The following is a 16076-nucleotide window of genomic DNA, read 5'->3' on the forward strand; positions in this document are numbered from 1 at the left end:
ACGACACACACACATGCGGACACACTACCCGGAGAGGGTGCATGCTATCAAGGCTGTCTTTGGGACAGTGCATAAACAATTAGTCATGGGCAAGCAGGCTCCTGAGAGTAATTGCAACCGAATAGTACAGAGAGGGTGTTGTCGGATTTAGAATGCACACATAGGGTCCCTTGCTCTCCCGAAAGGAATGCAGGATTCGGAGTACCAGATGGCTCTGCATGTTGTCTGGTTGAGTATGCAGGCCGTACGTGGAATTTACAGGCTATCTGGAGAAGGAAGGAGGAATCCGAGGACTATATAGGGTCTGCATGCTCTCTGGTGAAGAGTGCAGGAATCTGAAGGCTGTACATAGAATATAAAGGCTAGCAGAAGAAGGATGCATTAATGCGAAAACTATAACGTCTGCATACTGTATGGTGGAGGATGCAGGAACATAGAATCTGCAGGCTATTGAGAGAAGTATGCAGGAATCCGAAGACTATTTAGGTTCCTGGGTCTGGTGAAGGATGCAGGAACCTGAACCCTCTACATAGAATCTGGAGAAGATTGAGAGAAGGATGCATGAATCCGAATTCTATAGAGGGTCCACATGCTCTCTGGTCACAGATTCAGGAATCTGAAGTCTAACGGAAGAAGGATGCAGGAATCTGAGGACTATATAGGTTCTGCATGCTCTCAGCTGAAGAGTGCATGAATCTGAAGGCTGTACATAGAATCTAAAGGCTAGTGGAAGAAGGATGCATGAATCCAAAAACTATATAGGCTGCATACTGTCTGGTGGAGGATTCAGAAATATAGAATCTGCAGGCTATCGAGAGAAGTGTGCAGGAATCTGAAGACTATTTAGGTTCCTGGGTCTGCTGAAGGATGCAGAAACCTGAAGGCTATATATAGAATCTGGACAAGATTGAGAGAAAGAGGCATGAATCCAAAGTCTATACAGGGTCTGCGTGTTGTCTGGGGATGGATTCAGGAATCAGAATGCACTGCATAGTTACTGCAGGATATCCAAGGATACACAAATCTGTGGCCTATACAGGGGGCACCTGCTGTCTCGTGAGGGATAATGGAATCTGAAGGCTCTAAATAGAATCTAGAGGTGATTGATCGAGAGAAGGATGCAAGAAACCAAATTGTATAGAGGGTTCACATGCCCTCTGCTGACAGATTCAGGAATCTCACGTCTAACGTAGGGAATCCGAGGACTATATAGGGTCTGCATGCTCTCTGCCGAAGAGTACAGGTATCGGAAAGATGTACATAGAACCTGAAGGCTAACGGAAGAAGAATGCATGAATCCGAAGATTATATAGGGTCTGCATGCTCTCTGGTGACGGATTCAGGAATCTCAAGTCTAACGGAAGAAGGATGCAGGAATCCGAGGACTATATAGCATCTGCATGCTCTCTGCTGAGGAGTGCAGGAATCTGAAAGCTCAGCATAGCATCTTAAGGCTAGTGGAAGAAGGATGCATGAATCCAAAGACTATAGGGGGTCGCCATGATCCCTGGTGACAGATGCAGGAATCTTAGGGCCAATGGAAGAAGGAGGCAGGGATCCTGGCAACCCTGGCTTTTCAACCAATACCTGTCAACTCTCGCTCACTGCACTGCCATTTTCTGCTCACATTTCCAGTGCTACGCTGACAACACTCAACCCATTTTCAGGCTGCCCTCGGCCACCTCCTCTCCCTCTCTCATCTCTGATTGCCTAACTACCATTCAAGATTAGTGTGCCGCCAATGATCTGTGTCTGAATGCCAGCAAAACGGAGGTCCTCCTCATTGGCACACCTTCACCATCCTTTCCCCTCACTCTCTGGCCAGCCTCCCTTGCCCTCCTCCTACCCCCACCTGCGAGGCTAAGAACCTCGGGTCATCTTTGACTCCACACTTTCCTTCTCCGCCCACTTCTCTGATGTCTCTAAAACGTCAAACTTCCTACTGCATCTCCTCAGAGGTACGCTGCCTTTCCTCTCCTTCCCCCAGAAGCTCATGGTCTCCCAAGCTCTGGTTCTCTCTAGGTTGGACTATTGTAACAGCCTCTTTTTAAACCTACCTGCCTCTACTCTCCGCCCTCTGCAATTAATCCAGAACAGGACTGCGAGACTTGTCCTTGGCTTCAAGCCATGGGATCGCATCTCTCAAGCTCTGAAATCTCTCCATTGGCTCCCAGTGGATGCAAGGATTAAACCCTCTGCATTATCCACACAGCTTTCTGGGGCATGGGCCCAAAATACCTTCAGCTATTCCTACACAAATACCTCCCCTCTCGAGCTCTTCGCTCCTCTACCTCTAACTCCCCCAGGGTCAGTCGTTTTTCAAAGAAACCAGCTGGGGGTAGATCTCTGTCTTCGGCTGGGGCCTCCCACTGGAACAGCCTCCCTGCCACTCTAAAACTGGAAGAGAACCATCTCTGGTTCTCGAAGCACCTCAAGACCTTCCTCTTTGCTTCTGCCTTTGCTCCCCCTCTCCACTGCTGATCTGTTCTCTCATGGCACTGTGCACATGGCCACCCTCTATTCTCTGGGCCCAGGTACCTGCTCACCCTGCCACCCTCCCGCACTGCCTCCGGGCCACCCCTTGCACTGGCGTCTGTATCTGTACCCATAAAGCCCCCCCACCCCTTTTACTTCCTGCACTTATCAGACCTACCCTGTCTGCTGCCTTAAACCTAGCACTTGCTGGCTGCACTACCACTGTTAGTTGCCTTTACTGTTTATTTATTTATTATTATTTATCTGTATCTCCTTTGCTCCGCACTTTCCACTTCTCCTCCCTCCATGCACTTAAGCCCATCCCCCTCTCCCATGCACTTGCGTGTTCTCAATATCACTGGGCCTAGTAAGATCGCTGTTTTGTTCTCCCCTGTTCTCCTCCCTTGCCTTGTTGCGCTCTGAAACACTTGTGTATGAGCGCAATAGAACTAAAATACTTTTGATCGGGCTGTCCAACAAACCAGAGCTCGTTATAGACGAGACCTGAAGGCCTGTCTCAGATTACCATCGAAAGAGCGCAGAGAAATTCAGAGGCGCGTTAAATGCTGCTACCGTAACTGGATGAGGGCGAGGAAAGCGACGCTCTTCCAGTCCGACAGGGTAGGTCTGATAGCGAGTCGTTTATGCAAACCATCCAGAACAAAAATTCTGGACAAATATGGGCACTCTTGAATAAAACGACAAATTCTACCCGAAACAATGACCAATTGAGTGGGGTGACTGAAGTTGCATGGCTGGCTCACTTCACAAAGCTTTATGCAGACGCCAAATTTGAAGAACATAATTATGTGAAACAGTGCTCAGGTTCATGGCAATTAGAGTGCTCTGAGAATATAGTTGAAGATCTTATCAGAAAATCATCCTCTTCCAGAGCAGTGGGCCCAGATGGTTTGAGTAATGCCATGTTCAAGGACAACCCATCGAGATGGGCCGCCATTCTGAATAATATCTTCCAAAAAATTCTACTTTCCAGGGAAGTTCCAACTTCTTGGAAAACTTCTTTGATTGTGCCAATTTTTAAAAAGGGAGATAGAGGCTCTCCATCCAGTTATCGTCCTATTGCTCTTCTTGACGCTCTGGGAAAAATATTCTCTCGGCTGGTCTTGAGAGACTTTGTCAAATGGACGTTAGATTTCCATCATCGCGATCCGAGCCAGACAGGTTTTGTTGCGGGCTTGGGTACGGCGGTAAATTTACTAACTCTGAATGCCTTGAAGACGCAGGCCCAAACCCTCAATCAACCAATTTATTTTGCATTTATTGATCTCAGCTCAGCCTTTGACTCAGTGTCTCGTGTCAAGCTTTTTGAAAAACTTCAAACTGCAAATTGTCCAGCTACTTTGTGCGACATAATTTATGATCTACATTCCCAGACATCCATTAAGGTGAGGCTATCGGTATTAGGCTTGCTGTCAGCTGCCATCAATACCTTCAGAGGCTTAAAGCAAGGTTGTATTCTTGCATCTGCCCTTTTCAACTTTTTTATACATGATGTGATGCACACCATTAATCATGTTGCATCTGATTCCCCGAAGTTGAACGGCCTTGCTTTTAGGGCCTTATGGTATGCTGACGATCTAGTCTTAATTTCTAAAACACTGATAGGTCTACAACGTCTCTTAACCGCTGTGGGATCATATTTGGATGATAATGAATTGATTATAAATATGAAGAAAACACAAATTGTGTACTATGCACCCAGAGCGACTAAAAGGACGAGAATGAACTGGATGATTAAGGGTATCAGTGTTGAGGTGGCTGTGAACTATCCATACTTGGGCATTTTGGTTGATGGAACCACACAAATGGATTCCCAGATGAGAGCCCTTGAGAATAAATTGGTGTCAGCAATCTCTCAGTCCAGAATTCTATTATATAAATATGGCAAGTTCTCAATCAGTTGTGTAATTATTTTCTGGAGACAAAAAGTGTTGCCCAAACTATTATATGGTCTTGAAACGTTGAACATAATTAAATCTGCCTTCTTAATAACATTGGAATTTAAATTTTGGAGAGCCGTGTTAAGTTTACCTCCATGTGTTCCAGGCCCGTGAGTAAGACACGAGCTGGGCCTCACGTCGCTGTTAGCGGAATATGAGTGGCGATTATGTGCCCTGTTTCGCAAATGTTTGGTACATACACAAATGGATAATCTTACCATTTTGTCCAAGTATATGTTAACATCGTCACATAAATTTGCGACTACCTGGACAAAATACATTTTGCGAATCTTGGCCAACGCTGACATAAGCATAGAGCTCCTTGTTATGAATCCAACCAAGGCTAAAGACAAAATCCATAAGAGGGATTGGATTGAGACCCAAAATCTCTGCCTTAGATATAAGGACTTCAATAGCAGTGCCTTTTCTAATAAAAAGTTGGGAGAACTAGAAAGTTATTTATTCAGGTCTCCAACGCCGCAAGTGCGATCTTGCATCTTACGTCTCCGCTTTAATTTGTTTCCAACAAGAGAAGTGTTGCTAAGGAGGCGACAAATTGAGAATGAGTTGAATTTTTGTAGATTCTGCACAAATAAAAACATTAAAGAATCATTAGAACATCTAATAGTAGAATGTCCAGCTTTAATAGATCTCAGAGCCAAGTGTTTTTGGAAACATCTAACCCTTTTTGGCTGGATGGCAGAAGAGCACAGATGGACTACTATTCTAGTTACAAGAATCATTAGTATCCGCATTGCCACATATAACTTTCTGAATGCCTTAAAATTGAATACTGACCTAAATGTAAGGTTGTGAACTGCACAGTGAAAATAGGTTGGTTGCAGGGTCTTTAAACTTTGATGCGCAGAAGCTATATAGGGTCAAGAGAAGGGGAAATGTGTTAGTCCACCTGCATTTTATTCTATCTTATTTTTAACGTATTGATGTCTTATATTATGTTAATATCCAAAGCCTGGACATGTCGTCCTCTTTTTAATATGTGCTTATGTAGGTGTTCTTGATTTTGTAATTTGTAAAATTTATTTCGTAACTGTACTGTTCTTTGAAATGAAGATTTAATGAATTAAGCTTTGCATTTGATAAAAGTTGAGTTTCTCAGCTAAATTCAATAAAAAAAAAAAATTAAAAAAAAAAATAGAACTAAAATATCAATATCCAAGCACTATATAGGGTCTGCATGATCTCTGCTGAAGAGTGCAGGAGTCTGAAGGCTCTACATACAATCTGAAGGCTAACAGAAGAAGGATGCATGCGTCCGAACACTATATAGGGTCTGCATAATGTCTGGTGGAGGAACATAGAATCTGGAGGCTATCGTGGTACAGATGCAGGAATCTGAAGACTATGGTCCTCTGTTCGATTAGAGTGCATGCTGTCTTGTGATGGATTCAGGAATCTGAAGGCTAACGGAAGAAGGATGCAGGAATCCGAGGACTATTTAGGGTCTGCATGCTCTCTGCTGGAGTGCACGAATCTGATGGCTAGCGGAAGAAGGATGCATGAAGCCAAAGTCTATAGAGGGTCTCCATGCTGTCTGGTGATGGATTAGATTCTGCAGGATATCGATGGATACACGAACCCGAGGACTGCCTACCGTCTTGGGAAGGATGGGGGCGATCTGTAGAAGAATGCAGGAATCCGAAAACTAGACGGACCACGTGCTATCCGAGGGAGGCTGCGGTATTCAGTTCCCGGAGAAGGATGCACACGCGATGTGGAGGCGGATGCGGGAACCAGAAGACGCTGCACAGGTTCCGCACGATGTGGGAGGGATTCCGAAGGCTCCAGGCTGCAACCACTACCCGGATAAAGAAGCCGGGCGCAGAGCACTATGCATAGGATCCGGAGCAGAATCCGAAGGCGATCTCTAACACCCACGTAATATCCGAAGAATGGATCGTAGGTGTTTGCTTGCACATGCAGGGTGGCAGATGCTCTCTGGCAGACCCGCACAAGGCCTCGGGGGAGAGCCAAAGGAGGAACGCGCTGCACGCTCAATCCTGGCGCTGTGGCTGTTATCTCGAAGGGATGCGGCGGGGGTTTCGCTGCTAGGGACGCTCTTCCTCGGGAGGCTGCACGGCGGGAATCACACGCAGTCCGGCTGAACGCTTTACTTTCGTCTGCAGCGGCCCTTGCTTTTGTTTTGGAGACGCAGCTCCGGGTTTTTCGTCTTTGCCGCTGGACGGATCAAGTGTAAGAATTTCACAACCGCTCCTTTCACGGCTTTTTTTTTTTTTAAAAGCGCCATTAACGTATCTTCGCGTGACCTTTTGTTGACTTTCATAACATTTCAGAGACTGGAAAGTAAAAACCTCGTGCACTATGTATACGTTCGCCCCCATCCGCAGCGTTTTCTGCTTTGACGTGTTTGATAATCGTACGCATGCAGAGTGCTGCCTGTATCCATGTCGTGGCGTGGGCGCAGTGTGAACCTGCCCACAAAGTGATCGGAGTCAAATCCTGACACTACAGCAGTGACTGCTATACCTAGCATTAGGTAGAAAGTGGGGGTATTCAAGAGCCAGGCACACGGGCTTTGGTACTTCCCTAAATACGCGAAATGCACTGCGTTATTTTGCAAGCATTGTGTGTATACACTGGCTCAATGACGAAGCGCCCCCGCCCCCAGCGACCCCCATATCTCACAGGAGCTTAATGGGTCCCACAACTAGCCTGTTTTTTTACATAACTGAATATATAATATATGTTTTTATCCGCAAAGGTAACTCAACCCCCTAAAAATAGCTGTGCCTCGGGAAGTATGCATTGTAAGATGCGTTGCTGGGATCCCCCACAATAAGCCACGTTATTTGATTTGCCTTCAACTGTAAACACACAGAACAGACATACATATATTCAGTAGGACAAAGATGTAGCGTAAAGGAGCGCACTGGGGCGAGCGCTGATGTGTCTATCTGCCGTTCAAAAATGCAATTTCTGCATTTTTGGGCTTGCTGGCGAAGGAGAGCTCTGTGGCTTTAAAGAGAAGGAAGGGCGTCGAGTGTTGGGGGTGGGGAATCCGCCGCTGTCACTTACCAGCTTTCCTCGATGTCACGTGACAAACGAGCCGAGCTACCATTGGCTGCAGGCACGTGTCTAGGATACCGGGCCGGGGACGTCACTTGAGAGGCTCCATTAAAAATAAGAACAAAAATGCAGAGTGAAAGTATTCCGGATCCAGTGAGTGCTTCCCAACCCGGCGCAGTGAGCGACCCTTCAGCGACAGCCCCCAGAACACAGGAGCGTGTTCCCATGCAGCATGTGTGCTTAGCCTCACTGTGCGGTGCACACTCGTCTATAAACAGGCTATGTGTGTAGCTATGTGTATGGACTGCTAGGGGGAGATTTGGGTGCCGGAGCGCAGCGCCGGGAGCGTGATCCTTTCTGGGGGAAAAAAGGGACAACGTAAACACCTCCACAAAGAACTGGAAGAGCCGAATGCTCCCCACATCAAGTCCGCTGACTCAACTCTGTGGGCGTTCTAATGGATCGAGAAGGAGAGCCCAAATGTTTCGTTAAGTAGAGACCGACCGTGCCTGCCACCCCTGGAGCCAGTGTGTGCCTCGGACCCCGAATGTTCCACTGAATAGAGATCACTAATCGGCGTGCGTCTTTGAACACAGGCAACGGACTGTGGGAAGAAGTGCGAACGGTTCGCTGGAGTACAGAGTCTGAATGTTCCACTGAGTAGAACCCAGCAGAGCTCGAATGCAGCGCTTAAGCGGGCGAGACCCCTCCGAGCTCGAACGATCCTCTGAGTAGAACCCCCCCAGAGCTCGAATGTTAAGGTGAGAAGAACCTCTGCAGAGCTCGAACGATCCTCTGAGTAGAACCTCCCATAGCTCGAATAATCCGCCGAGTAGAACCTCCAGCTCGAATGTTCAGCTGAGAAGAACCTCCCAGAGCTTGAACTATCCGCTGAGAAGAACCCCCGCAGTGCAGATTCTCCCAGAACTCAAACGATCCGGTGAGAAGAACCCCCGAAGAGCTCGAATGGCCCACTGAGCAGAACCTCCCAGAGCTCGAATGTTTTGCTGAGCAGAACCTCCCATTGCTAGAATGTTCAGCTGAGACGAACCCCCGAAGAGCTCGAATGATCCTCTGAGCAGACCCTCCCAGAGCTCGAATGATCCGCTGAGCAGAACCTCCCAGAGCTCGAATGTTCTGCTGAGCAGGCGTCCGCAAAACTCGAATGCCTCGATAAGTGGAATGTGCAGCTGAGCGGAGCCTGGGTTTCGAGGGAGAGAAGCGGGGCTGGACTCGGCGGGGTTGCTGGCTCCATTATGGAGGAGAATGACAGGGAGCAGCCCCCCCTGGAGGAAGCGGAGGACTCAAGCGATGAATCCCGCCGGGCAGCGGCGCCGGCCCTGCCGGTGCCCCCAATCCAGCACCGCATCACCAACTTTTTCATCGACAATATCCTGCGGCCAGAGTTTGGGCAGAGGAGGCGGAAGGAAGGGGCTCCACCCGGTTCTGGAGCGGGGAGGGAAAGCCTTCTACCCTTGGGAGGACCGGCCGGGATGCTGCGCGCTGAGCAGCTGCTGCAAGAAGGGGGCTCCAAAGCGCTCCGAGGAGGCGACAGGAAGGGCGACGGCGCCGTGCACCCCGAGGAGGAGGAGACGGAGGAAGGCGGAGACTTGAAGTCTCGGAGCTTTGGCAGAGAGCAGTCCTTGAGCTCGGACTCTGACAGCTCCCAGGCCAGCTCCAACGCAGGCAGCAAGCAGCCCATGCTCTGGCCAGCCTGGGTGTACTGCACGCGCTACTCGGACAGGCCTTCTTCAGGTAAGTGCAAGCCGGCACCACTCGCCACACACTACGGAGCACCGCACCAGGCATCACTGCCTGCCCACAGAGAGGGCGCGCTCCCGGCTACCTGAGGGGAGCGCCTCACGGCTGACCCTCCCCGATGCGAACAGCAAGCGCGATTCCACTGAACACCAATAGCCACCAAAACCACACGACCCTCCCCAACCAAGTCAAGCGAGTTCATCGTCATTCTATCCACCACCGACCAACACGGGGAACGCGCCACTACTCCCTCCCCCTCCCCCGTGAAATAGTGGGAAACACACCGCAGCCTTTTCCCGTCCACTGCTTACCACGGCTAAACATTAGCGAATAGCAGAGTGGGGACCCCCTCTCTCCCACTGGTAGCGACCAAAACAAAGGGTCTCGGCACCGCCACGTCCAATCACTGCCAGCCGTTAAAGTGCGACACCACGAACTACTTAACAACACAGGGAAACCCACCACAATCGTTCGACACCACAATGCTGCAAATCAACACACGGAACACTCCACCAGCAATGCAATGCCGTCTATATACGGCAGAGAAACAAACCACCTCGCCCTCGTCCACTCTGTCGGTGCCCTTCACGAATGGGACCAAACAAGACCGAGGTGTTCGCGGACTTCCGTTCCTCGCCGCTCATGTCCCGCAAGCACGGCAGCCAGCAAACACATAAGAACCGACCAGAACCTCTCTTTTTACCGTATTCAACACAGACACGGGAATTTGCACCATGGTCTCTCCATCGTACCCTGCTCCCACCAACCCCACTCTCGGTAGACGAACCCAACTCAATTTCCCGCACATCCAAGTGCCATCCCCCTAAATGGGGCAGCACAACGCCCTTTCTGACCAAAACCGTATGCCCCATACCACCAGCCACAATCCTTCTGCGCAGACCAACAGACCCCGTCCCCGTCGGCATAGATTACTCTTCCCACCGCCTCCACCCTCGCCACAGTCTCCTCCCCAAGCCGCAACCAACTCGGTTCGCGGACCTCTGGCTGCACAGGGCGTTCCACACGAATGTTCAGAACTTCTCGGTTGTTCGGTCTCCTATGCGAGAGAAAACTCCACTCTCGTATCACGTGTGCCCCAAAAAGAGCAACGATACACGTGGAAACAGGCGACATGGCTTTTGTGGGCGATCGTAAAACATTGGACGTGTATACAAGAAGTTCATTATTAATCCTCGCAACTCTCCATCGTATTTTATTTGAAAAGGAACACCTATATAGCATGAGGCTTTAGCTACCCCTCGCTATTATCATTACGCACACACAGCGCGCACCTGATACCTCGCAACTCAGTGTTGTCTCCCTCAGAATGTTCTGCGAGTGGTAAATTTCACGACGTTCTTCTGCGTGTGGCCAAACCTATCGCACACCCGAAACCCCCAACCTTACCCCCATCCCCCAGGCCGGCGAAAGATTGTAAGGGTGACATGGTAGCTCACCCACGGCTAGGCAGCAGGGCTTGAGGAAAGGAGCCCCATTTTATATCCGGATTTAATTAACGCCTATAGTTTATTTTTCCCGTTCCGTAAACCTCGGTACTCGACATTAGAGTACATTTAAAAAGATATCTGGACCTCTGTGAGCCGGAGTGATTTTCCTTTAAGAAACGGAAATTCGAAGGAGCGAAGATACCAGTCGCAAAACAGGAACATGTCCTCCGTTTTCGAGCCGACAGATCTTTAGAAAGTCAAGTGGCGTCGCCACGCCGCCGAATGACGCAGTTAGATAACACAACTTCACGCGCGTAGCTCGTCCGCGTTTCCCTCACTGTCCGGGCTCTCCCGCGCTTTTAATATGTTATGACCATGTGTGGAGACGATGGAAGATTCCAGAAATACATATTGTAATTTGTGAGCAAAGGACCACGCACCGTCTGAGTCTTGGCCTCAGTGTACTATGACAGAGTGGCTGGAGCTTGATTGCGACGTGTTGGGGGTCCCGGCCGATTCGCTGTCAAGAGACCCCTCTTTAAAGACAATGGGAAGCTCTGTGCGGCGACTGAAGCAGCGCCACCCATGTCACGCGTGGCCCCCGGTAATGCTAGCGCTTCGCCAGTGCATATTGCGCCTAGCACGCGAAAACCTACGGAGAAACATGCGTGTGCGCCAATAATGTATCTACGTTGTCGGCGAACTTTTATTTTGAACTACGTTTTTGTGAAGAAAAATACATTAACAAATAGAGAAATAAATAGCAGTTAGGGCACTTTTTCTAAACAATATAATTGGTGAATCATTAAAACATGTGCTTTTATATCTTCAAAAGGAGTACCCTGTTAAGACGTAAGGGTTAGTTAAATCTATAGACAGACGATTGGGGTAAGGGGTATAGATGCGAAGGGGTCAGTTACAAAATAAATAATGTAGCTGCGCGGAAGATCACGGGAAGCCTTTCTACGCATTCCTTATTTTCGCAAACACATGCATATCTGAATTATTTATGACGAAGCGATTTCATTCGCCACAAATTTCGTGTGCGTGTATTATATATATATATATATGTATATATATGTATATATATGTATATATAGAGAGCGGAATTTTTGCAAAATAATAAGAAAGACGTGTTTCCTTTAGTTTACTATTAGTATGACATGTAGGTCTCGCTGCAAATAAATCCGTCGCTCCGGGGGCTCGGTTTAAACACAGGTATCGGAATCAGTGGCGTGGGCATCGTGCGCTGTTGCCTGAGTTGGCCCCAGCCCCGGCCAGTATTTCTCTGGCCCCGTTCGGAAAGTGTGTCCCTTTAAAAAGACGCTGCTCTTTCCAACACACTCTCTCATTGTGGAGCAGCGGATGACGCGCCGCGCTGACGAAACGCTGGGCCAGGAAAGCGGGATGGCTGCCGGGGTTATAGTAAAAACACGTGTGTTTGTGTGTGTGAGAGAGAGACACGGAGGGAGAGAGGGAGGGGGGGAGGGGGGGCGTGGATGGGCTGTGACAGGCCGAGCAGCCAACATGGCCGGGATGGATCGATGGGAGAGAGTGGCAGGGAAAAGCGGGCGCGTGGGGAGGGCGGGGAGGGGAGGCTCGCAAGCCAGCATGCGAGTGGGGGGGGGGGAGAGGGGAAGGGGACGAAGGGCAAAATGGAGGAGAGAGAGGGAGGGAGGCAAGGGATGCCTGATTGGATGCCGCTACGAGATGGCTGCTGCCACCACTGTTACTAGTACTAGACATTGTAATGTATACGCAACTACTTCACAAGTGTACACCTGGCCCTGTCCATTAGCTATAAGCACTGTACACAAACTGATCGCGTAAGCCAGTAATGCGTGTACATCTCCATTCTGTTACAATAACCACTCATTCGAAAATGCAAACTATGTATGTAATGAACATTTCGTAGAAATCCGAGGTCCGTTTTCTATTCGTTTCTTTTTCATTGTGACAAAGGGAAGCGGATGGCACTGAACAATGAACTTGGGTGCGCGAGGAGCCGATGTATAATGCATGGGTGATTAAAATGCAAGTGCCTCTGTTAATCCGAGCCTCTCCTGCACGGAATGTGGGGGAGGGGGCGTCATGCCAATGAGTCCCATAGTACGGGCCTCCACCCCAGACGTCCCTCCTGCTCCGACATGGAGGGGGTGCCTGCGAGGAGAGAGGGGCGGGGCATTGCAAGCAGAGCCGAACCAGTGACCCGTAGCCAGGACAAAAATCTATCATCCTAACACCCCCGCGCTCTTACAATAACCCCCCCCCCACCTCAACTGAGTGAATGTCAAGACCAGAGACCCTTCCATCATGGAACCCCCTCCCTTCACCCAGAGAGCCCGCACCCCTCAGCCCCTTCCACCGACCCTCCATCGCACCGTGTGATAACCCTGCATCCTCGACAACGAAGACCCCCGCAGCGGCAAGAGCACCCGCACCTGCCCACTCCCCCATCCGTCACCCGCAGCCCGCTCCCCCCACACCTGAACCCGCTTCACTCCGACGGTTTATAGTAACACACCACCGCATTCGGGTGAAAAGAACAGCGCTGCAGAAACCGCAAAACCATGGCAAAGAAGACCCCCTCCCCACATCCCTCAGCAGTAAATCCCAGACACCCTTGGAAAATACCTCGCACCCCAGTTAAGCATTTCCTCCGTTACGGGGAACTCATTCCCTAGCAGACCCAACCCCAATCACAGACTCCAGTCTAGTCAACGTAAGGAACTACCCGCCTAACCCTATACAGACCCCCAAACCCCACAAATCCCACCCCCCGCAACTTCCCCACCTCTAAACCAGCGACCCTCCACCTTCCCCAACAGACCCTCCCCAGCAACCCCATCGATGGGGCACCTTCACCCTCAAAACCGTGTACTCCCTTCACTTAGAGACCCCCTCCAACTCCCCCTCCCAATATCATACATCCTCTTCTTTTCCGAGACCGCCCTCTCATGTAATTGCCTCTATCGGGCGATAACAATAACGTCAAAGCAATACCTCAGAACTCTGCGAAAAATGTAAGAATCTTCGCAAGAAACGCGTGTCATCGGGTATTGGAAACAGTTTCTAGCCTACATAACACATATGATGCCGATTGGAACATGTTGTAATGGTGTCGAACCCTTGCTCCTCGTGCCATGTGATTTATTCGTAATTCTGAATTGTTCTGGTCCTCAGGTCCCAGGTCTCGGAAACCAAAGAAGAAAAACCCTAGCAAGGAGGACAAGCGCCCCCGGACCGCCTTCACCGCCGAGCAGCTGCAGAGACTAAAAACCGAGTTTCAGACTAACCGCTATCTGACCGAGCAGCGGAGGCAGAGCCTGGCTCAGGAACTCAGTCTGAACGAGTCCCAGATCAAAATCTGGTTTCAGAACAAGCGAGCCAAGATCAAGAAAGCCACCGGCAACAAGAACACTCTGGCCGCTCAGCTTATGGCTCAAGGACTTTACAACCACTCGACCACATCGAAAGACGGCAAGTCCGACAGCGAATAGATCGACTCGACGGAAAGCTCGACAATGCAATAATTTAATGACAAAAAGGGCCAGTCTATAAAGAAATACCAGCATTCATGTTTAAGATATTGTGTACTAGATTATAAAGCTGCAATATGTGACGTGTATATATAATTTACAAGAAGACAAGAAAGTGTTTTTTTTAAAGTCCCAAATATCTGTTATTAAATATGTTCTTTTCTTCACCTCGCGGAGTTTTGGATGCTACCGTTAAGATTTGTTTTTGGTGCTTATGGTTTTATCTTATACCGAGCGACATTAATTGATGTTGGACGCCGAGACAGTGTTAACAATCTAAATTAAACAACTTGCTGAAGTCCAAAGATTTAATTGCTGCATTTCACTATACTGTGAACTGAATAAATAGCTAATACGTTTTCTATTTCTTTTTTTTTCTTTTTTACATTTCTCTATTTTCCTCTGGCGAAGAAACAAGGCGAATACTTTATTATACTAAAGAATATACATTTTAAAATAAATCATTTGTCAGAAGTCTTTCATCTAAGCAGAGTTGTAAAACAGGGCAGGTCATATACATTATAAAAAATAAATCTATTTATAAACAGACCATTAAAGGGGCAGGGGTGTAGATTTGCACTCAATACTTTTGAATGTGAAACACAAGTACCACTGAGGTAACAGACAACTTTATGGTAAAAGTACATGGGAAAAAAAGAAACCTATAAGCAAGTTCGCGAATACACGGGAATATATACTATAAAGGTGTATAATATGTGTGTGTTCATATGCGTGTGCATAACGTGTGTGTTTTAATAGTATTTAAGTGTATGCCCGTGCATGTGACACACACATACCTATGTGCACACATTTGGCTAGCGTTGGATTGCTTTGTCGTGCAGCTGCTGTCTCCACTATAGACCCTCTCCAAAACTAAACCCAGAGCCTGGGCTGTAGCATCGCCCTGGAAACAGCATCCGTGCCGCTCAGATGGGGATGGGGGCGCAAAAAACTCCACCGTCTATGAACCAACATGCTTGACGGGGTGCTGACAACACTAACGCGTGTGTTTTGTAAACTTTCCGCCTCTGCAAAGTGTGGTCTCTTCGCCTCAAAGCAATACACCGCACACAGCATTGGACCGATCCACAAGTGAGGTTTGTTTGCTCGTCGCTCTGGGGGGATGTTTGCATCTTAAAATCACTCGCCACTAATAGCAAAGTAAAGGGATTATAAATGAGGCGTTCGTGTGTTTTGTGTTCATTTTCTCTAAAGCAGTATTTCTTTTGAAGTAAACGTCTATACAGTGTAAATACCGTATTTTTCACTTCGTTTCTAGGTGGTCAGCGTTATGCCTGGTGTGGCGCCTGTTTGCCAACATATCTAAATGCTATGCCAGGTTGTGCAGGCGCACGCATTGCTGGGGCACTTGTAATAATGTGCGGCTACGCAACGTCGATGCCTACGAGTGTACTTCTCGCTTTGCCTTAAAACTCTTTCTTTCCTAGCTGTCACATGCACACGTTGTATATATACAAATGTACACTGTTAACAGTCAAGTCTAGCCTAAAACTGTCTCTCACACGTGTACAACCGGCTGCTGCTTGGGGAGGAAAATGCATTGCCTTTAGCAAAAAGCAATTTCAGTGTATACTACATATACGTGTTACACGTGCGCCATGAAATATTTATACTCCTATGAAAAATAAATGTTACTGTTTACAGTTGTATCAACAGTGTAAGATTCTCTCTGCATTTTTGTCTGTTCAGAATCCCGAAGGTTGCATCAAATAAAACATGTTATTATAAAGTACAGCATGTCTGGCTAATGAAGGAACATAGGAAACGCTTACATTTCAAAATGAAATATGTGTAGCGTTGCAAACGACACAGTCTTTCAAACA

General features: G+C 48.4%; 1 protein-coding gene across 1 annotated transcript; it reads left to right on the plus strand.

Annotated features, from left to right (window-relative positions):
- The first annotated feature begins 7622 nt into the window (after nucleotides 1-7622).
- EN2 (engrailed homeobox 2) lies at nucleotides 7623-14590 on the plus strand. Its single transcript, XM_069647943.1, has 2 exons — nucleotides 7623-9239; nucleotides 13877-14590. Exons 1-2 carry the CDS (start codon nucleotides 8741-8743, stop codon nucleotides 14191-14193), a joined length of 816 nt encoding a protein of 271 aa, XP_069504044.1. The 5' UTR covers nucleotides 7623-8740; the 3' UTR covers nucleotides 14194-14590.
- The last annotated feature ends 1486 nt before the right edge of the window (nucleotides 14591-16076 follow it).

Source organism: Ambystoma mexicanum, chromosome 2q, assembly GCF_040938575.1.
Source record: "Ambystoma mexicanum isolate Mex_15411 chromosome 2q, UKY_AmexF1_1, whole genome shotgun sequence".
NCBI classification, from domain to species: Eukaryota; Metazoa; Chordata; class Amphibia; order Caudata; family Ambystomatidae; genus Ambystoma; species Ambystoma mexicanum.

Coding starts and splice junctions, on each gene's coding strand:
- EN2 (XM_069647943.1), top strand. CDS start 8,741: ATGGAGGAGAATGACAGGGAGCAGCCCCCCCTGGAGGAAGCGGAGGAC. Junction 9,240..13,876: donor CTCGGACAGGCCTTCTTCAG/GTAAGTGCAAGC, acceptor TCTGGTCCTCAG/GTCCCAGGTCTCGGAAACCA.